Raw genomic sequence first — 24,347 nt, 5'->3', positions numbered from 1 at the left:
TATTTATGGTTAGGATTAATTAATAAATAGTTTGATTAATTAATTCTAAAGATAAATAAATTTTAGTTAATTGTTAATTAAAATAGATTATGCGTATGTTCCTAATTATGTCGGTTGATAATCATTATAACAAAATCTATTAGTTTTATAGTTAGGTTAATAAAATTAGTTTTATTAATTCTAAAAGATAAAACGGAAATCTATTGTAGTTTTTCCTATTTCTAAAAATCGTTTTTAAAACCGTTTTAAAATCTGATATATATACATATATATGTTTTAATAAAAAAAATATATATATATAAATACGACAGCGGCTCGGGTCGCGCCTCACGGCGCGACCAGCCGCGTGCGCAGCCGCAGGGCTGCTGCCAAACGGCAGCAGCCCAGTTTCGGGCCTCCGGCCCGAATCCCACTTGATTTTAATTGTTAAAATCGGCTTGAAAATATTTTGTATATATATATATATATGTTTCAGAAATTAATAGTTTTCTGTTTTGATTATCAAATGAAAATTCGTTTAAATGTTTGTTTTTACCAAGTTGTAAATCAAAGTGTTAAATGAATTGAAATCAAAATAATTGGGACATGCATAATCGACATTTTATATGGTTATATTAATCTAAGAATTAATATAAAGATACAAAACGATTAGAAGTAAAATTGGATGAAAGTTAATTTGACGAGTTAATGTGATTAACCTAAATATTACATAAGACGGTTATGTAATCAACCAATTAAATTTATTTAATTGAGTCTATGCATGTTTGGAGTTATGGATATATTTGGACCCTCTTTTAGTCTTTTGGTATTTTTGAAATAGGGCATGCGAGTCCTGCCTATCTACTATCTATTGTAATTTCTCCTCTCATCTAATTCCCTTCAATTCAGTTGAAGTTTTCTTTAGTAGTATAGAAATTAATATGTAATTTCAAGGCGCCATGGAGAAGACGGAGGACCTAAAGAGAAATATGTAATAGTTAGTATTTCCTTAGGTTTGCTCTTTTATTCCGTCTCTGGCTCGACGGAATAATTTAGATGATATGTCCATAACGCTAATGTATGTGAATGTATGTGTCTGATGTATGCTAAAGCAAATCAAGACTAAGTTAGATTATGAGACCTAAAATAAAATCCCTCATTAAAAAGTTAAGTAAATAAGCAAGTTATTAAAATCGGTTGCCCCTCCCTAATATTATAATTCAGCCGGCAGTACTGGGGGCCTTTGGGTTGTTGAGTAAACTCAAGCTTGGGGTCTTATGGTAACACCTGAATTATCGAAAATCGTTCTTTCATGAATATGGGGTAATACTTAAATTAGATTATGATAATTGGATGAGTAAACTCATGTTGTCATAAACTAATGGGCAAGATGGTTGGGATTAATATGAATAGCATATTAGTTACTAATGTGGTTAGTAACCCAATAACCTAGGAATCGCATTAGAGATGTGATTGATCATATGAATCTACCTAATGAATGAGACTAGCTTGTTGAGTAAACTCAAGGCAAAATCTCAGGAGTTAGGATCCTAGCTCACTAAAGGATTTGTGAAATTCTTCGAATTAATATGGAGGGCTATTAATTTGGCAAAATAGTGGGAGCAATCTAAAATAAATTAAAAGGCCTATAATTTTAGACTGATATACTTTAAAGCAAATGAATAACATATGTTTACTCTTTCTCACTCTCAGTTTAATTAAACACTCTTAAAATCATGACTAACACCAATCTGCAAAATACATTTACCGATAACAAGTTGAATAGTTCAAACTTCACCGACTGGTATCGCAACCTCAAAATTGTTTTGAAGTTCGATAAAATAGGGTATGTATTTGATACATCGATACCCCCTATCCCTGAGGATGATGCTCCCATCGAGGAAATCGATGCTTACCAGAAGCACAAGGCTGATGACGATCATGCCGGATGCATCATACTTGCATCGATGACATCGGAATTACAAAGGCAACTATGCCTATTCCATCATCATGCACCTAAAGGAACTGTTTGGGAAACAGACCAGGTGCGAACGCTACGAGATATCCAAGTTGCTATATCGTTGCAAGATGCAAGAGGGCACATCTGTAATGACACATTGTGTCAAGATGATTGGCTACATTACCAAACTTTCTAGTATTGGATTCGCGATGGATAACGAACTAAGTGTAGACTTAATTCTTCAATCCCTCCCAAAGAGTTATTCATAGTTCATCATGAACTATCAGATGAATGACTTGCAAACCTCTCTTGAAGAGCTTGCAAATATGCTCAAGTCAGTTGAGCCCAATATTTAGAAAGACAAGGCTATATCGGCTCTTGTCATAGAGGGATCAAAGAAGAGGAAAGGGAATTATCCCAATCCTAAACATCCCAAGAAAGGTAAGAAAGCCATGCCCACTAAAGTTAAGGGAAAGGAAGTGAAGAAGCCCAAAAGAAAGTGCCACTATTGTGGTGACGTGGGGCATTAGAAGAGAAATTGTTCTTTGTACCGAGCTACCCTCCAGAAGGGAAAAGCCGGTACTCCAACATCTGGTATGTTCTATAAAGAACAAACATTGCAATTTTTATAGAGATTCGATTTCTATTTCTCAGGAATATCACAAAATGGGATTTATGTGTTGATTTCTGTTTTCGCAATTGATACTAAAAGACATAAGCTAGATAATTCAACTTACTTGTGGCATTGTCATATAAACAAGAGACGCATGCTAAAGCTACATTCAGATGGGCTTATAGATCCAATTGATCCTGAATCATTGGAAACATGCGAATCATGTTTAAAAGGTAAAATGACAAAGACACCCTTTAGCAATAAAGGTGAGCGTGTATCAGACACTCTAGGACTCATTCATTCAGATGTATGCGGTCCTATGTCGGTCCAAGCAAGAGCGGGATTCAGATACTTCATAAGCTTCATAGATGACCATACTCGATATGGTTACATCTACTTGATGAGGCACAAATCAGAAGCTTTTGACAAGTTCAAATGCTTCAAGAATGAAGTGGAAAATCAATTAGGAAAGAAAATAAAGACGCTTCGATCCGATCGAGGTGGCGAATATCTTTCTGATGATTTTCTGAATTATCTAACTGAATGTGGGATATGCTCACAATGGACACCTCCCTATACTCCACAACACAATGGCGTATCCGAGAGGAGAAACCGTACCCTATTAGATATGGTACGATCCATGATGAGCATGGCCTTACTTCCAAAGACGTTCTGGGGCTATGCCTTAGAAACTGCCATCTTCACCCTGAACCGAGTACCAACTAAATCTGCTAGTTCCACACCACATGAATTGTTCGTTGGTAGGAAACCCGTGTTCTCATTTATGAGAGTATGGGGTTGTTCAGCATATGTCAAACGCATTGCGTCTGACAAACTAGATTCTAAATCTGATAAATGTTTCTTCATTGGATATCCTAAGGAAACCGTAGGGTATTACTTCTATCATCCAGATGATCAGAAAGTGATAGTATCCAAGCACGCAACCTTCTTAGAGAAAGAGTTTCTCGAAGAAACACAAAAGGGAAGCGTGATTGAACTTGACGAAGTTCAAGAAGAAAAAACACCGACTGAAACAACAGAATCGGTTGAGGTACCCGAAGTAGTCCCATTAGATGAGACTCCAGTGGCACCTATTCGTAGATCACAAAGAGTTCGTGAACTCCCAGTTAGATATGGTTTTCTAGTGGGAGATGATAATGAGGTTCCCGTGTTAGATGACGAACCCGAAAACTACGAAGAGGCTCTTGCTAGTCCAAATTCTAAAGCATGGCTTGAGGCCATGGATTCTGAAATGGATTCCATGTATACTAACCAAGTGTGGACTTTGGTTGATCCACCCGAAGGGATAATTCCCATTGGGTGCAGGTGGATCTTCAAAAAGAAGACAGACATGGATGGAAAGGTTAGCACCTACAAAGCTAGGTTAGTAGCGAAAGGATATCGTCAGAAGCAAGGAATTGATTATGACAAAACTTTCTCTCCTGTGGCTATGTCCAAATCAATCAGAATCATGCTTGCAATTGCCGCTCATTTTGATTATGAGATTTGGCAAATGGATGTGAAACAGCTTTCCTGAATGGAAACCTACTTGAGGATGTATATATGATGCAGCCTGAAGGTTTCATATCGAAGGATGCAAATAAAGTTTGCAAACTTCAGAGATCCATTTATGGACTCAAACAGGCATCTAGAAGTTGGAATAAGCATTTTGACGAAACCATAAAACAATTTGGTTTCGAACAAAATTGCAAAGAAGCTTGCATTTACAAGAAAGCAAGTGGGAGCTCTATAGCATTTCTCATACTATATGTGGACGATATATTATTAATGGGAAATGACAGTGCTCTCTTACAGTCAGTGAAAGTATGGTTATCTGGTAACTTTTCAATGAAAGACCTTGGTGAAGCAGCTTATATACTTGGTATAAAGATCTATAGAGATAGATCGAGAAGACTGTTTGGTCTTTCATAGGCTACATACATTGAAAAGGTGCTAAATCGGTTTAGCATGCTTGAATCGAAACGAGGTAACTTACCCATGTTACATGGAGTAAAGTTAAACAATCATCAATGTCCTAAAACCGATGATGATAAACGACGCATGGCTGTAGTCCCGTACGCCAGCGCAATCGGTTCGATTATGTATGCTATGCTATGCACTAGACCCGACGTAGCGTTCGCGTTAAGTATAACGAGTCGTTACCAAGGGAATCCGGGAGACGAGCATTGGATTGCCGTCAAGAACATTCTTAAGTACTTGAGAAGGACTAAAGACATGTTCCTAGTGTACGGAGAAGGAGATCTGAAAATTGAAGGATTTTCAGACGCTAGTCATCTCACAGATGAGAATGATTTTAAATCCCAATCAGGATACCTGTTTATCTTGAATGGGGGCGCGGTCAGTTGGAAAAGTTCCAAGCAGGGAAGCGTAGCTTTCTCTACGACCGAGTCAGAGTACATCGCTGCTGCGGAAGCAGCAAAGGAAGCAGTTTGGATTAGAAAGTTCATTACAGAACTAGGTGTGGTGCCTGACATTGTCAATCCCATTACTCTGTACTGTGATAACAATGGAGCCATTGCGCAAGCAAAGGAACCACGGTGTCATAATGCATCCAAGCACTACCTAAAGCGATACCACATCATAAGAGAGATTGTGGCTAGAGGAGATGTGAGAATAGAAAGAGTACCTACAGAGGACAACGTTGCAGATCCGTTGACAAAGCCTTTAACCCAGAAAGTACATGATCATCATTTAACTTCTACTGGGATAAGTTTTAGAAACAATTGGCTTTAGTCCAAGTGGGAGTATGTTGGGGTTTAGTGTCCTATAGACAGTTGTTGCAGGATACAAACTTAATGTAAATGAATTGTTCTTTATATCATTTGTTTTAATGAGATATATGTTTATAACTATATATAAAGGCAATCCCTTTTAAGCACTAAATAAAGTCTAATAAAAGGAAATCCGTAAGTTTGTTTAAAGTGATTATAAAGTGTTCATACAAGCATGAAGTGAGACAAAACTTTATAATAAACTAATAAACTTAAAACCACCCCAAGTGTCTCATAATGCATCCAAGCACTACCTAAAGCGATACCACATCATAAGAGAGATTGTGGCTAGAGGAGATGTGAGAATAGAAAGAGTACCTACAGAGGACAACGTTGCAGATCCGTTGACAAAGCCTTTAACCCAGAAAGTACATGATCGTCATTTAACTTCTACTGGGATAAGTTTTAGAAACAATTGGCTTTAGTCCAAGTGGGAGTATGTTGGGGTTTAGTGTCCTATAGACAGTTGTTGCAGGATACAAACTTAATGTAAATGAATTGTTCTTTATATCATTTGTTTTAATGAGATATATGTTTATAACTATATATAAAGGCAATCCCTTTTAAGCACTAAATAAAGTCTAATAAAAGGAAATCCGTAAGTTTGTTTAAAGTGATTATAAAGTGTTCATACAAGCATGAAGTGAGACAAAACTTTATAATAAACTAATAAACTTAAAACCACCCCAAGTCAAGTGATATGTTTAGGATTGACATATCACTGTTGAGACTTGTATGTAACAATGTCTTCTGTCCGACAGAAAGCTGATCTCACAAGCTTCATATATATAGATATCTGGACAGTTACATAGATCCGATGAAACGTCGTTCATTAGGATTGGGGATCCGATTTGAGATAACAGGATGGGTAGATTCATCATTGTCACATGTTCATCTCATTGGTATTAATAGGTATAACTAATCCTCAGACTCAAAGGAATGTTAATTGGTCATCCTGAATTACTGAATGTGAGACTTTGATCCTGCGGTCCCACGATCCTTAATAGAGATGACTCTGGGGTGTGAACTGCAAAGGTTGGGTGTCACAGGAGGTAATTTCAGGGTAGTTATACATTGGATTGAGCATTTATCACTCCCGATTAATGGGAGATACATCCAAGGATCGCTTGTGGAAGACTCGACTCTAAATCCTTGCAAGGTGATAGCTTAAGAGTAAGAAATATAGATTTCACTTAACCTATCTATTTGAGTTGACTCGGCCTATACAAGTAAAACGAACGTCTCGCTATATGTGACTTGACATCACCCATAGTCATAAGATTCAGTTCAAGGATGCAGTTGATAAAGGATCGAATTATACTGTAACTAATACGGAAGGGTTAACGACAGAATCAACCTGTCTTCTTAACGGACTCTGGGGGAATGATTACAGACTTGCCAATAACATACTCAGTACATCATTCCGTTATGCAAGGATTAAATATAATTCTTGAAGAAATTAATTTAATAGTTGCATACGGCCAGAAGTAGTAAGAACCTAATGGATCACACATAAGACTTGGAACCAAAAGAGAGATGGATGTCATTAATAGATGGAAGCCCAAATGAGCCCAGTAAGGCCCATTTAATTAGGGGAGGCCGAAATTTATATATAATAAGTTAGGAATTATTTTAATTCCATTAATCCTAATTTGATTAGGTTTGTGAATTAAATTAATTAAGAGATAATTAAGTTAGGAGTTTTAATTAGATTAATATACTCCTATTATTATCCAATTAGGTTATTTATTATTATCCTAAATATATTAGATATATTATAAGATAATAATTAGGAATCCTATTCCGAATTGAATTCTTATTAAGTAACCTATTTCTATCTAACTAGGGTTTAGATACAAGTTATTATATATACCCCCCCTAATATGTGAATTTCGACTAAGCCCTAACCCTCCCCTCTATGTGATTTTCGAAACCTACATCTAGAGAGAGAAAAAGAATTCGCATCCCTAGTTCGTGGACAAGAATTCATACGGCTTCCGTCGATTGATTAATTTCATTCATCTCCTTTTCTCTTTGATCTTGTGTTGGTTAATTAGAGGCAATCTATTTTGGTTGCATCTCATAAGGGTTGATTCTAACTTAACCTCACCGTGTTATACTTCGTGCTTGGGAACTCGGAGAAGAATTGTGGGCGCTTCTTTAACAACGGTAGATTGTTCTTCAAAAGGTATTCCTTCTTATCCCTCTTTATATGAAATAACGATTAACGGATCCTATGGTTAAAAGGAAGTAGGCTAAAAATTTTATATTTCCGCTGCTATACCTTAGCCTTAATTTCCTTCATCACATTCATAAGATGTCGGTGGCGGAGATGCGTATGTTGAGATGGATGTATGGTCATACGAGAAAGGATCGGGTGAGTAATGAAATAATTAGGACAAAAGTAGGGATTACATCTATTGAGAATAAAATGAGGGAAAACCGACTAAGGTGGTTTGGTCATGTAAGACGAAGAGCGTTTGATGCGCCGGTTAGGAGGACTGAAGAGTGGCAAAGGGATGTAGTGGTGAGTGGTAGGGGAAGATCTAAGCAAACGTGGAGGAGGGTGATCGAGAGTGATATGAGTTTATTAGGTATTGAGGAAAATATGGTAGTGGATAGACAGAGTGGAGGGAAAGAATTTGTGTCGCTGACACGATTTGATTTCATGGTTTTATATGATGGTTCATGTTAGCCGACCCCGAATCATTTCGGGACTAAGGCTTTGTTGTTGTTGTTGATCACTTTTTTTTTTGTTAAAAAATGATATTACTTTTAATTTGTGAAACCCAATATGTGATTTTCATTATTAACAATTAATTAAATACAAAAATAAACCATATGACTTAACTAATCTGCAAAAACAATCCCGTGATTTAAAAGCTTGCGTTCAGATATTTTGTGTTTTGTAAAATTTGCATATAAAAGATTTATTTTATGAGTTAATTTTTCAATTAAATAATACTTGTGGTTTAATTAAATTACAAAATCAAATCTTGTATTTTGAGTAATTTATAAAGTCAATATTTTTAATGACTCCAAATCGTTCACTTTTAGAGTTAATAATCACGATAACAGGTTTTAACGGAATGACCGAGTTTGTAAAATGCAATGCAACCTTTAGATAAATAAAATCTAAAAATCTAAAAGCATCCACAATGATTAATAACAACCACTGTGACTTTTAGGAGTATAGTAACAAAATGCAATAACATCCCATTAGAAGGGTTGTTACCTTTAAAATTTGTAATTATTCAAGTACTAAAAGATATTTTTTTTATTAAAAAAAATAATTTTTTAACTTTTTAAAACCAAAAAGTTACGCACCTGATCTGACACGTGTAAACTGTAAACTATTTGAGTTTCAAGTGATTTGTATTGATGATGAGCAGAAATATAAATAGAAGATTTACAGCAGAGATTGTTTACAACAGAAGAGGGTTTCTAGGAGCTAACAAACCTATTCAAATACGGATATACAATCTAATTAGGATAATTAAATATTAACAAATATCTTTAACTAATTTGACTTGGTCATCCTTATCATGTCCCCTCAAGTTGTAGGTGGGTGAACTCTCAACTTGCTTCGGAGTTCGAAGAACCGTGCTTTGGATAGAGGTTTCGTTAGAATGTCCGCTGTTTGATCAATGGTGGAGATATAAGAAACCTTCAGCTCTTTTCGAGCTACTTGATCACGAACAAAGTGAAAATCTATTTCTAAGTGCTTCGACCGATCATGGAATATTGGATTGGCTGTGAGATAAGTTGCTCCTAAGTTATCGCACCACAGAATTGGAGGCCGAACTGGTTCAATACCGATTTCACACAACAATGAACGCAGCCACAGAATTTCAGAGGCTAAGGTGGCCAAGGCGCGATATTCCGCCTCGGTTGAGGAACGGCTCACACAACGTTGTTTCCGAGACCGCCAGGATATGAGATTAGGGCCGAGATAAACGGTGAAACCAGAGGTGGACTTTCTGTCATCAATATCGCCGCCCCAATCGGCGTCGGCAAAACCTGTTAGAATATTGGACTGACCTTGCTGGAAGAAGAGACCATGAGTAGGGGTAGAGTGCAAATAACGCAGAACCCTTTTTGCCGCTTTCCAGTGCTCGGTCCTTGGAGCATGCATAAATTGACTGATTTTATTAATAGAAAAACTGACATCTGGTCTTGTCAGGGTAACATATTGAAGGCCGCCAACGATGCTCCTGTATAAGCTGGGATCATCAAAAAATTCACCACTTTCAATGGATAATTTTGTGGAGGAGCAGGCGGGTGTAGAGATGCCCTTCGCCCCTTCCATTTGTGATCGTTTAATTAAATCTTTGATATACTTCTGTTAACATAGATGAAGAGAATGGTTTCCCCAAGTTGCTTCAATACCAAGAAAGTAACGAAGCAGACCAAGATCTCGTATGGCAAAGCGTTGCTGAAGCTTAGTAATTAATGAAGTAATTGCATCAATACTAGAGCCAGTAAGTAGTATGTCGTCAACATAAATCAAACAAAACAATTTAACATCACGATCATTAATAAAGTAGAGGGAGGAATCGGCCTTGGAGCATTGAAAACCAAGCTCAATAAGAGCGAGTGTTAAACATTTGTGCCACATTCGTGGGGCTTGCTTGAGTCCGTAGAGACTCTTCTTCAATTTGCACACATAATCAGGAAACTGAGGATGAATAAAACCTGGGGGCTGCTCCATAAAAATTTCTTCATCAATAGTGTCGTGTAAAAATGCATTAGATACATCAAGTTGGCGAATTTTCCAACCATGTGTTAAGGCAAGAGAAAACATCACCCGAATAGTTGTGGGCTTTATGACTGGGCTGAACATTTGATCAAACTCGAGTCCGGGCCGTTGATGGAACCCTTTTGCTACCAAACGGGCTTTGTAGCGATCAACCGTACCATCGGGATTTAGTTTCTTCCGAAACACCCAAAGACAACCAACACGATTGGTAACATGTTCAGATGACACAAGTTCCCATGTACCATTGGTTATAAGTGCGTTGTATTCGGCATCCATAGCAGCTCGCCATTCCGTGTGTTTCATATCCTTGCTATAACAAGTTGGAGTGGCAATTTCAGTAATGGATTGATGAACCTTGGGCCGAAGTCTCCCTGTTTGAGATCGTGTCACCATTCTTTGTGGTTTGGTGGTTTGAGAGGAGGGTGGAGGATCATTAGGTGGTGAAATGGCGATGGGGGGATTGCTGGAGTTGGGTGAATTTGTGAGGAATTGATTAGGATCAACATAAGGTATGATGGCTTGGATTCTTTGTGGGCGTGGATTAGTGGGCCGAATGGGAGCAGGTGTGGTAATTGTTTGTGGTGGTATGGCTGAGGGAAAGGTGATCATAGGTGACGAATTGGATGGATCAACTGTTAGACCGGAGCTGGCATCAACTTGTAACTGCTGAAAAGGGAACACCTGTTCATTGAATACCACATGACGTGAGACGAAAATTTTATCTGTAAGTAAATCATAACACTTAAACCCTTTGTGAATTTTGCAATAGCCAAGAAATATGCATTTGCGGGAACGAGCATTTAATTTATGAGAGTTATATGGGCGCAACCAAGGAAAACAAAGGCAACCAAATGGATGAAGCAAATTATAATCTGGCATAATAGCAAATAATTTCTCATAAGGAATTTGATTATGCAAGGAGACAATAGGCAAACGATTAATTAGGTATACTGCACAATCAAATGCATATGTCCAAAAGGATTTAGGAATTTTTGCATGTTCTAATAAAGCAAGACCAGTTTCAATGATATGTCGATTTTTTCGTTCAGCAGAACCATTTTGTTCGGGTGTATAAGGACAAGATACTCTGTGATTTATACCATTGGAAGTGAGATATGCATTAAGAGCTTGAAACTCTCCGCCCCAATCTGATTGAAAATTTTTAATTGGACGTTGAAAATGTTTTTCAACTAAGGTTTTGAACTTAATGAAGACACTCATGACCTCAGATTTGTATTTGAGAAAATAAATCCATGTATATTTGCTATAGTGATCAAAGAACAATACGTAATAGCGAAATTTATCATGAGATTCAATAGGTGAGGGTCCCCAGACATCAGAACAGATTAAATCCAAAGGTCCATTAGCAACAAAATCAGATTTGGGAAATGGTAATCGATGTGATTTACTAAGACAACAAGAATCACACAAGTAATTGTCTTTATTATCATGAAACTGGATTTTATTTAAACATAAAGCTTTTCGAACAGCTTGCAAATTGGCATGCCCTAAACGAGCATGCCACAAAGGAAGAGATGCAGAATTTGCTTGAATCCGATTGGGTAGAGATGATGGAATTGAGAGTGTGTAAAGCCCATTTTTATTCGATCCTCGGTGGATTACCGTCTTTGTCTCCAAATCCTTCAAAACAAAGTGGTTAGCAAAAAATTCAATCGAAATAGGATTAGATTGAGTCAAAGAAGAAACAGATAATAAGTTATTGACTGTTTTGGGAACACGAAGAATATCACGAAATTGAAGAGATTTGTCAGAGACAGAAAATTGAGATGAACCAATATGAGAAATAGGGATAGTGTTTCCATTACCTATAGTCACTGATTCGGGTCCATCATACTCTGAATGAACATTAAGGTTCTCCAAATCAGCAGTGAGATGATGTGTAGCTCCCGAGTCTAACAGCCATTCGGTGTGGCTAGGGTTGGAAGTGGTGGCCATATTCGAAGCAGGTTTGAAATTGGATCGGAAATTACGACTCATCCGGGGGGAAGGACACTGTTTGGAAATATGTCCAGCCCCTTTACAGTTGTGGCACGTCAAGGTGGTGACATCAAGTGGAGCATTTGCAGTGTAATTATTTCTGTTAAAGTTTTGGGGAGAAAAATTACCACTGCCGCGGCCTCGGTAGTTGTAGGATCGACCTCTGCTTCCATTGTTGCGTTGAGCAACATGTACAGATGGTGAAAAGGATGAATCGGCAGTGACATCTCTAGCAGGCTGTCGTTCCTCACTAAGAGCGAGACCGATAAGGTCGTCAAAACTGATGGGCTCCAGCCGAGCCTCTAATGCACGGGTGAATGGCCTAAAGGCCGAACCAAGTCCTTCAAGGATAGCAGCAACAAGATCTTCCTCAGGAACGGGACTCGCGAGGGCAGTGAGTTGGTTGCTAAGATGTTTAGCAGCCTGTAAATAGGTAGAAACTGAATCATTATTCCGTTTCAGATTGTGCAGTCGCGTCTTTAGATCCCGAATTTGTGTTTTGGAACCGGTGGAATACGCCTTCACCAATTTGTTCCAAGCTTCAAGTGCAGTCTCAGCACCAACGATTTGCGGTAACACATGAGTTGACAGGGAATTGATAATCCAGCTAAGGACCTGCTGGTCCTTCTGTTCCCAGGTTCGGAAAGCCGGATTCGGAGCTCCGGTGGACAGCGTTTTGGCAGGAGGAATCTCTCCGGCATCAATATGATTGGCCAAACCTTGGCCTTTTAGGATTGGCATGAGCTGAGTTCGCCATAACAAGAAATTATTGGAATTCAATTTTTCAGACACCTGTGTTGAGAGGGATGGAAGAGCAGGAGCGGGTGTGGATGCGATGGCAGGGTTGGTTCCATTAGATGTCATATTGAAGAAAGGAAGAAAAAAAAGAGAAATAGGGTTTCTGATTTTAATGGCAGGGTTATTAAACCACTTTTAGCTCTGATACCATGTAAACTATTTAAGTTTCAAGTGATTTGTATTGATGATGAGCAGAAATATAAATAGAAGATTTACAGCAGAGATTGTTTACAACAGAAGAGGATTTCTAGGAGCTAACAAACCTATTCAAATACGGATATACAATCTAATTAGGATAATTAAATATTAACAAATATCTTTAACTAATTTGACTTGGTCATCCTTATCAACTCAAATAGTTTACATAAACCACACGCCAGATCTGACGTCTTTGGCACCCTCTGTGGCTTAAAATCATCAAAATTTTGGATTTTAGGGAGATTTGGTAACCTTTGTAATCAAATAAAGTTACAAACTATATTTGTTTATAACCACTCTAGTGGTTAGTTATGACTACATAGGTAGGTAACAACCAAATTACCACCACTAGAAATGGCCTAAGAGTATTTCCAAAGCCTCTTACTTTAGTTTTTAAGTTAAAATTTGAAGGAGAGTTAAAAATCAACTCCAACAGCTTAGTAGATCCTCAAATTACTAAAAGTCTCTTCATCCTCAATTAATAGAGAGGATCTCTCCACATTTTAGTGTCTCCTTAATTTATTTTTTATTAATATTTTTTATTGAAAAGTCTTTGTTCTCACACTATTGATAAATATAATAATAAATAATAATCTTAATAATAAAATAATAAATAAAAAATGAATATAAAGAATATTGTTGGGGATGATATATATGTTGATATTGCACTTAAAAGTAGCTAGCCATCTGTCAAGAACAAATGGGATCCCCAAAAAATTGGAGGATAAAGTGAGGAAAGGCAACAGTAGAAGCTATCCTCTCCGGCCATATTGATATTGATTATGGGTCTTCCCTTCGACACGATGGAGCTGCAAACTTTAGATAGTCAACATGGGCAATTGTGGTACATCAGCTACGACCCTGCAATGCACATTATGAAGAAGGAAGCTTTAAAATGCTTGCTTTCCTACAATTTTTAGTTCTATATAATTTCCAAAGCCTATCATAAGAACTCAAAACGAGCAAACCACATGTATTAGGTCTGCAATTAACATTAACCCTTATTGCGAGTGCCTGAGCTTTCTGGTGCATAACAAACAAGCAAAATGACCTTCCACTCCATTTTCTTTTTCCAAAGGCTACGAGAGGTGGAAGAAGATGACTGAAATTTTGCTGCCAGTCTTTTTACAATCCACGTAAATTGACAAAGGGTACTTGTCATTAACTTCTTGGACAACAGAATAATCAAACCTCCAGTAAGCAGACAGTAACAGTCTCTGTTTCCTCATGACACATAACTTGAGACATCACTCACACACATGGTGCTAGTCTTTTGAATTAGCCGATTGGTTTCTTCATTCAACTTCACATCATCTTTCTTCATACGCTCTGCAACTATTAGGGGCATCTTCCCCGCTTTTTCATAAGTTCGTAGAAGAGAATTGTATATCTCTGTACTCAAAACGCCAGCATCCCGAAGCATAACCAAAAATTCCTCTGCTTTTTCAACATTTCCATTTTCTTCAAGATTCTTAAATACTTCCCCGACCAATTTTTTGTCAGGATTCCATCTTTCAACACTAGTAATAGCTTTCTTAAAGTAATCTAAAACTTTTTCCATGTGCTTCTCTTTCAAATGACCCCATGTAAGAAGCTCCCAAGTAGTATATGCAGGACGGATGCCCTTTTGCACTATGCGGTCATGAAAAGTTTCGGCTTCTTCTATCAAGTTATTATTAATATAAGCAGCAAGCAGTATGTTCGGCACCTGAGGATCACCACTTCCAGAAACTGCCTCCCACTCTGTGTATAGATTCTCTGCTTTTTCAATCTCGCCAAGTTTAGCAAGTGAAGCCATCATGCAAGTATACTCAGCATCACTCATTTTGCGAAAGAGTGACTTCATCTTATTCCAGATACGGTGTACACTCGCTTTATCTCCTGCATTTGTATGCAAACTGAGGAGGGAAGAATAGGCAATTCGATTTTTCCGGGAAGCCCTTTTCTCCATCTCTTTCAAACTAGATGCTGCCTTTTGAAGAAGTTCATTTTTTATGTATAAGTTGGTTAATGTGCTATACGTTATCCAGTCTGGCTCCACTTTAGCCTTCCTCAGTTCCTTAAGGACCTCTTCTGCAGTTTCTACATCATTCTGTAAGGAGCATACACGCAGCCGCAAATTGAAAGTAACAACATCTGGCGAGGTTTTCTTCTTCAACTCCTCAATAATTCCTGGAACCTTCTCCAACTGTCCTTCTGCAACATAAAGGGACAGCATGTGGTTGTAGGGGAGTGGATTCTTCAAGAAACTACATTCAGCCATTTTCCTCATCAAAGCTTCAGCTTTTTCAAGCAACTTATTCATGGAATAGGTATGGAGAAGAGATGTACAGACTTGCCAGCCCCTCATTTGATCAGGGAGATCTTCAAAGAACTTCTCTGCACTAGTTAGACCACGAACTTTCGCAATCAAGTCCAAATGCACAGCATAATCCCCTGGCAAAAGCTTCATATCTTTCTGTTGGGTCATCCATTCACAAACCTACACAGGTGCAATAGAATAAAAATTACAAACTACAAAAGTACTTAATCGAGTATAGCATCAGACTCCAAAAACACTATCGATTTATGTATAGCTAAAGACGAACTGCCAAGAGATCTCTAAATTCGATTATCAGAAATATATATTATCTAGCCGCAGCTAATCAATTATAATAAACTGCGAACTTCCTAATTGTTAGCAGAAAACTCAAAAGTGTTCTAATATGCCATGAACTCCACAAAGAATTAAACTTCTAACTTCTTCTGAATAAGAATCTATTACAACTGAAAAAAGAGAACAGGAAACCAGACCTCAAGCGCGTGCTTAAACCGCTTAATCTTTCGAAGCTCTCTCACAATCCGATTAAGCTGATACTTCTGCACATTGTGGCCCTCTGATTTCCATTTCTGTATCGTTATTACGGCACTGCGCTTCGAGTACACAAGGCTAAACAGTCTTCTCCCTATCGAATCTCTTCCATCACCTGTGCCTTTGTTCTGAATAGCTTTCTCAGCCGCCACTTCCACCGAAAAGTGGCGCGCGGCGGCAGCAAGGGTTGTTCGAATCGACCGGAGCAACATTTCTTGATAAAAGAGCGAGTCCTCAAGTGGGGTTAATAGTGGCAAGGCAATTTGATATATAAACGAAGAAGAATTTTATTCTCGTTAATGGGCCGAAGCGGGTATGATATGGGCTGGCCCCAAGCCCAATAATAAAGGGTCGAATACTTTTTTTTTTCGAAATACATGAATATCATAATTAACTACAAAATTACAATTAAATCATATCACCAAACTTAATTCTTAATAGGTTATTATTCTTTGTATATAATAATTTAAAAATTCTACACTCAAATTCAAAAATCATAAACCCTATAAAATATATTCTAAACTTCTAATTTATAAATGTTAATTTTTAAAATATATTAAAAGTACTGATTTTACTAGTTTGACATAATCCAAAATGATAACTTGATATAGTTGTAAATAGTTTTTAAAATATGAATTTTTGTATAATTTTTTAAAAAATAAAACTACGGGAGATTTAAAACAAATACTTTTAAAATTGTAAGTAATAATTTGATTTGAATCTTGTAAAATTAAATTTTTTTTTAAAAGAAATTTAAATATTTTTTTAAAAAATAAATTTTTTTTTTATAGAAGATAGGACGATATAGTAGCAATGATCCTGAAATCCTAACTAGGTTAGCACCCCAAAAGCACGCACTGAAAACCCGATATTATTAAAAAAAGAAAATAATAATAATAATGTAACACAAGGAGGGAAACGGAAAAATAAAGTAAAAAATCAAAAAACAAACAAACAAACAAACAAATAAATCAGCGAAATCTAAAGTGAGCAACATTACAGATATCATCAAAAAGCAGTGAGTGGCAGAATTGCGGAGCCGATTGCCACCACGTAATGCCAGAGAAGGAGACGCCAAAGCGTGCTAAAGTATCAGCAACCCGATTATCTTCTCTGTAAATGTGGGTAATCACGACGGACATTTGCGAGCACTGTTGTAGACATTTCAACCAGTCTTGATGGACAAACCAAAGAACGTTGGTAGAATGTGACTTTAATTTATTGACCACTAACAATGAGTCTGATTCAATACAAAGCATGTGCCAGTTCTTCTCCCAAGCTAGGTCAACTGCAAAAATTACCGCCTTCAGCTCAGCAATGTAAGCATAAGAGGAAGCAATTGGGAATGCAAAACACCCTTTGGAAAACCCTCTAGATGAGCGGAATACTCCACAGGCGCCAGCAGCCCCCGGGGAGCCCAGCGCAGATCCGTCAACATTAACCTTCAGCCAATAAGGCGGTGGGGGAATCCATTTTCCCGAAATGATGTTAGGTGCCCGATGGAGTCTGATCGGGACCTGGAGATGAGCCAGGATCACCGCGTCACACTGGGAGAGACAACAGCCTGAACTATTAGACTGAGCCTCACGAATTAGCAGCCGAATCGAACAAATTGCAACTGAAGTAGACGGCAATAAATCATTGAACAAAGCTTCATTTCTGATCTTCCAAATGAGCCGAACACAAAAGACGACCGCTGAGCTCCAATGAGCAGCAACTTGCGTCCCAAACGACATGCCACGAAGATTATCAAAAAAGGAGACAAAAAAAGGAAAGGCGGCAATTGAACGATTGAAAATCCTCCCAATTTCACGCCAAAGCGCCTCTGCAAAATTGCAATGAACAAAAAGATTATCAATATTCTCAATATCCATATAACAAAGCACACAGCGACTCGTAAGTTGCAAGCCCGTCATCTGAAGAATTGATTGAGTTGCCACTCTGCCATGAATTACTCGCCAGATTAGCATTGATCAAGACGGGGGAATACGTTGACCCCAGATGAATGATTGCTAATCAGCTCTAAAAATATCAGGAATCAGATTAGAATAAAACGTCTTTACCGAAAATTCTCCTTGCATATCAGGCTTCCAAATGCAAAGGTCCAACTGATCCAACCCTCTATTAATCGACCGAATACGGTTCTAGATAGGCAGAGGAATCCAGTCTAAATTATACCACTCGGTCCCATTCTAGAAATCATCAACACAGTTAAACAGTTGGCGTTGAGCAATCTCTGGCAATTACCCACAGCGAAGGCGTAGGTTAATTATTCTAGGCAGAAATAGACATTCCAATTGAACGCCAAAAGGTATCAAAAATAGATTCATGATGAACAAGCGGCTGCGCAAGGCAGAGTATGTCAGGACGGTGCTGAAGACAAAGTAACTTCAAAGCATGCTGTGTGCGGGCATTTGCAATGCCCCGACAATTCTAAAATAAAATAATCATTGGAAATGTTTCGGAGGCTTGCTAGGCCTTTTCGCACGAGTCCCCGATGAGATAATGGAACTTTTATTCTTTTTTTTTGCATCGTAGTCCAAGGTTCTTTGTCCTGAACTTTCGATACCAGAGACGAATCAACAACTTTATCTGATGACTCTAAAGGCAGAACAGAGGGGCTTTGTGAATTACCTGAAGAGGTATGAACTTTAATAGATTAAGAGTTTAAAATATATTTTTCAAATTAAAAAAAAGACTAAGATATATTTTTTTAAAATTTTACAATTTTATGAACGAATCGAGATTTAACATATATAAATTAAAGTATTTTATTGGTAATATATAAAAAAATAGTCACATTTTTATTGAAGTAAAAATAATAATTTCATTAATAAAAGTCAGAATACAATGTAGAACAAATAAAATCAGGATGTCTTAAGAATCATTCCTCCAATCCTAACATAGAGTAGCCAGTCTTAGGGGTGTGCATCGGTGCAGTTTAAACCGCATACCGAACCGATTGAATTCGGGTTTTCGGTTTGGTTTTTTTACACTTTGGTTCGATATCGGTTTTATTTTTTGGTGTCTTTCGGTATTCGATTCGATTTGACAAAAAATATAAAAAAACCGAACCACACCGAATTATACATAGTTTATATTATTTTATATATATACACATATTTGAATTTACAAGTTTAATTTTGTTTATTATTGTTGAGATAATAAGCTAATATTAATATATTTTGAAAATATTTCAAATTTTTATTGTTGAGGTAAATTTAATGATGAAATATAGTGATTTTTATTTATTGTTTATATTTTTTTAATTAAATTCGGTTTGTTTGGTTTAAAACCGAACCGCACCGAATATTTTGGTTCGGTTATATTTCGGTTTTATATGTTATTCGGTTCGGTATCAGTGTGAATTATTTTGGTAATTTCGGTATTCGGTTTTTTCGATTCGGTTTTGAACCGGTGCACACCCCTAGGCAGCCCGAGCAAACTCATAGGCTACACTATTCGCAGAACGACTAATGAAATTGACACTAACGTCATTTAAAGAACTTAACAGAGATTTGCACTCTTCTAATACAAAATCATAAGCAGACCTAAAAGGTCATCCCCTAAGATGATTAACTACCGTAGCAGTATCTGATTCAATCTCACATATTCCCAAACCTTTATTTTTTAACCAACTCAGCGCTTTCCTTATACCCGGAGCTTCTCCATCTCTGACTTGATAGTTTTCTGGGTGAAGCTTAAAAAATCCACCATATAACTGGCTTTCACTGTTACGAAACATAGCCCTAACCACTAACAAACCAGAACCCGGAATCAGGGAAGCATCAACATTTAATTTGTGAACATGGGGAGGTGGTCTACACCATCTATGTGCTAATGAATTTTGTGTCGAACCATTTCTAATGTGATGCAATGTTTGTGCATCATGCAATTCCTTCAAACCCAGACAAGCCATTTGGAAAACCACTCTTGGAGACATCTTAACATTGTTCCAAATGTAATTGTTTCTACTTATCCAAATATCCCACATGACCGTAGTCCATACACAAATAGAGTCAACATAACGTGTATTAAAAATAAAGCTCACCCATTCCATGAATAAGTTACCTATCCAGTTTAGAATTCTTTTCATTCCTATAATCTTCCAAACTCGAATGGAAATGTTACAACCACATAAAACATGCATAAAACTCTCCTTAATCGAACCACATAATCAACAGATGGGACTTAAATCCACATGTCTCTTAATTAAATTATCATCGGATGTGATAACATTATGACAGGCTCTCCAAATAAGATTTCTCACATTCGAGTAAACTTTGAGCTGCCAAATTTTCTTCCATAAATTACTCACACTGTCAACTGGAATATTGCAAAGCCTCTTATAAGCACTCCGGACAGAATAGTTTCCATCATGTTCGAAACACTAGAACCAATCATTCTGCAATAGACTTTGAGAAATAGTAATAGTAAATATATAATTTTGATCCTCCGAATTGAAAAGATCACGAACAATATCTATATCCAATCGTCTCTCACCCATAGCAAAGAGATAACTGACAAGAGCAACAACAATAGGATCTTGTTATACAAAAGTTGGGACTCCAAGAGGAGCTATTGGCAGCCATGGATCATGTCTGATATGCAAGTTATTACCATTGTCAATTCTCATGCGACAACCTTGAAGAAGGATGTCCTTTGCCTCAATAATATTGCTCCAAACGAAACTTGCATTATGACCTTTAGTGGCTTACAAAAAAGACTCATTCTTAAAGTAACTAGCTTTAAATATGCGAGAAACCAGAGAATTTGGTGTGGTGATAAACTGCCAACCTTGTTTCCCGAGCATAACCAAGTTAAACTCCCTAAGTTTTTTGAACCCCAAATCTTCACCAAATTTAGGTATTCTTAAACAATCCCAACGCAACCAACGAATACCCCGACCCCATTACACCACCAAAAAGCGTTGAACATACGTTCAAGATCTTGACACAAACTCAATGGCAGTAAGAAAACATTTATAACATAAATTGGAATCGCTTGGACAACAGTTTTCAACAATATTTCCTTACCTACACGAGATAGGATTTTGGAATGCCAGGATTGAAGACGATTCTAAGTTCTATCCTTTATAAAATTTAAGATCTCTTATTTATTCCGACCAACCATTGATCGCAACTCCAAATAACTTCCTTGATTCTGAGTTTCCCGAAGCCCCAACATGTTAAATATCTACTGTCAAGTATCAGCCCCTACATCCTGGCTGAAAAACACCACTAATTTTTGTAAATTTACCACTTGACCAGACCCCCAATTCATATTCTTGAAGCACTTATTAACCATCTCACTTTCACCTACCTTAGCTTGAAAAAATAGGTAACAATCGTCGGTAAAAAGAGGTGACTGACAGACGGGGCACCCCGAGAAATCTTACAACCATGCCATAAGTTTTGAGACTCTTTTGCCCGTATATACGAACTTAATGATGAACAAATAAAAAGACAAGGATCTCCTTGACGAATCCCTTTAAAGTGAATGATATTACCAAGTTCTTGTCCATCAACTGTAATATGGTAATCAACGGTTCCAATACAACCCATGATTAGATTAATCCACCTCTTAGTAAAACCAAACCGTTGAAAAATAGATTTGATTAATCCCCATTCTAGTCAGTCGTATGCTTTACTCATATCGATCTTGAGAGCAATGAACCCCTCTTTCCCCTGTGTTTTTCTTCTCAAATAGTGTGTTGTTTCAAACGCAATTAAAATGTTATTTGTTATCATTCTTCCAGACACAAATGCACTTTGAGACTCTGAAACCAATGCATTAAGTAACGGTTTTAATTTATTAGCAATTACTTTTGTTAAGATCTTATAAGCTACATTACATAGTGATATAGGTCTAAGGTCCCCCATAACCTCATGCTGATTTTTCTTTGATATGAGTACAATACTAGTACTATTTAGCCCTCGAGGAAGGTAACCCGATTCAAAAAAATCCTTGCATATTTTTACCACATCCACGCCTACCAGAGATCTATAAGATTGGAAAAATGCTAAATTCATTCCATCCGAACTCGGTGCCTTTATCAGCATCCATGCTAAAAGCTGATTTTCTTACTTCATCGGCAGTAATTTCTTCCATAAGCTTCTCATTCTGCTCAAGATAAATAACTGGATTTATGCACTCAAGAATTTCAGGGGAGAAAGAATTTGAAGACTGAAACATCTCCTTAAAATAATGTATTATATATTGGGGATTAATCATCGAAAATTAACCAAGCGCAGCAGAAAACTACGGTTAGATTTTCTATAATCCAGTCAAGATCGTGTTAGACTGCCACAAGGTGAACTTCAAAACAAAATTAAAACAAAGATCCAAGAACTTACGGGTGATGTCTCTTCTAGAGACGGCTGCAGGAATCCACAAGTCGAGTGAATCTCATTAATCACGTGCACCAACCGTATAGAAACTAAGCTGGTGCTGGCCGTAATCGATTCAGAATGACTTGAGCATGAAGAACTTTGTGCAAGGACTAAGGGGGCCGAAATTTGCAGTTGTGAGGCTAGTGATGATTAGCTTTCTAAACCTTATGAATAAATATATGTAGCAATTAGGTTTAGGTTAAGTGGCTAATGTCCTATTAGTCCCTCCTTAGTCCCTAACCATAAATATGATCCTAGATATCATATTTAATTTAATTAGGTCCAAATAGACTCAGTTTAATTACCCCACTTTAATAGGCTAATTTCTAATTAGTCCCTCCTTGACACCTAATTATAAATATAACCCTACATATTATATTTAATTCAATTAGGATCAAATAGGCCTAATTAAATTATCTCACACACACAAAGATATATATATATATATATATATATATATATATATATATATATATATATATATATATTTAAGGCCCTATAGTATTTAATTGCATTGTGATTCAATTAATAATTTATCCTATGCAATCTAATTAATCAATTGATTAATTAATTATATTTGGAAATTTAATTAATTAACCATAACCAAATTAAATATCAAATTGATTAACTTGTTAAATAACAAGTAATCAATTTATCCATTTGTTAATTAATTAAAATTAATTAACATATTCCATTCTGATTAAATACATAACATATATTTATTTAATATTATACTATTATTCAATTCCACGAGTTGTGTGTGCACGATCCTAAGGGTTCGTCCTTAACCATATATGGGCCTAAAGGTTAATGACCATAAGTGGGTTCTAGCAAACCACTAAGGCCCCTAGCTGATACGAATTACTTCAACCGTCTATAGAAGACACATAAAACCCAGTAGATGATCTCTCAGTATCTCTTACCATTTGTATATTCATATTATGGAGCAGAAACATGGTGGCTGTCATTCTCTATGCGGTTTATTATATTTCTAAATCTAAAGTGAACCGATGAATCAGATAAGTAAACTACTTATCAGGGTGTGGCCACACCCTTCTTCAGTTCCACTTATCAAGTGGCCGGTGATATCGGCTCACCATTAAGTGAGTGGTAATCCCATCACTTCATCTATCCATAACAATGTGTTCAACAATCCACCCAACATACCCGTATTTGGCATCCTATTACGGACCTGTTAGGCGCATATCAAAGTGAACCGCATCCCACGTTATTTACTATAATGAAATAGGTCTGGAGATCAATGACATGTTCACCATGAATCTTTCTAGAGCGGATCGGTCCAGTCCCACATTGAGCTACATCAATGTATACATGTATCCATATTTGACTATACAAGTGTTGTAGTAGTGCTTCCTACACAACTACACAGATACTGGATATATAGACCTTTAGTTATATTCGTTCACACGAATAGAATAGGCCTCAAACATTTTATGATTATCAATCAACGGATACTTCATACATGTTTCATAACACAAGACATAAACATTATGAATTATTGCCTTTATTCTTATAACACATATACAATGTATTCAAACAATATACAAAATGTCTAATACATATTCCAAAACCAATGCTTATGAACTAGGGCACACCAACATTATAATGTCCCCCAAATCCCCATCCCAGTCATGCCACTGACCATCAGACCCATGAAGACTCTCAATTTTGTTACGGTTTTCCTACCTTAACTAGAAGAATGAAAATATCTTGTATTTTCATCTCCAGATTTAAGCCAGTGAGCTTTTGCACGTTGTTTCCAGAAAATTTCCATGGACCTAAGCAACTCGAAATAGCGAACTTTCCTTTTCCTAGATAAAGCCACACCTCCATTGTCCCTCCGATTACGTAGAAAATTCAAATCATGCTTAATTGCTGTAATTTCTTTTTTAATCTTGGAAATATAATCTTCTCCCCTGTCGTTACCAGATTTTTCGGGCACGAACGCCGAAAGCTTAATCGGTTAATAGTTTTTCCTAATTAAAA

General features: G+C 37.0%; 1 protein-coding gene across 1 annotated transcript; it reads right to left on the bottom strand.

The window, feature by feature from the left end:
- Positions 1–13,699: 13,699 nt before the first annotated feature.
- LOC136218292 (pentatricopeptide repeat-containing protein At4g02820, mitochondrial) lies at positions 13,700–16,206 on the bottom strand. The gene is made up of 2 exons (XM_066005088.1): positions 15,891–16,206; positions 13,700–15,579 (listed from the first exon to the last, which is right to left on the bottom strand). The coding sequence occupies exons 1-2, from the start codon at positions 16,158–16,160 to the stop codon at positions 14,323–14,325; spliced, it is 1,527 nt and encodes a 508-aa protein (XP_065861160.1). The 5' UTR covers positions 16,161–16,206; the 3' UTR covers positions 13,700–14,322.
- Positions 16,207–24,347: the final 8,141 nt, after the last annotated feature.

This window comes from Euphorbia lathyris, chromosome 2, assembly GCF_963576675.1.
Source record: "Euphorbia lathyris chromosome 2, ddEupLath1.1, whole genome shotgun sequence".
In the NCBI taxonomy this organism is placed as follows: Eukaryota; Viridiplantae; Streptophyta; class Magnoliopsida; order Malpighiales; family Euphorbiaceae; genus Euphorbia; species Euphorbia lathyris.
The sequence above is the reverse complement of the archived record's forward strand: the minus strand, read 5'-3'. Positions and strand labels throughout refer to the sequence as shown.

Bases quoted from the DNA above. Each gene is read 5' to 3' on its own strand.
- LOC136218292 (XM_066005088.1), bottom strand. From the start codon at position 16,160: ATGTTGCTCCGGTCGATTCGAACAACCCTTGCTGCCGCCGCGCGCCAC. The intron at 15,580-15,890 runs GTCTGGTTTCCT...GCACCTGTGTAG, and splicing joins GGTTTAAGCACGCGCTTGAG to GTTTGTGAATGGATGACCCA.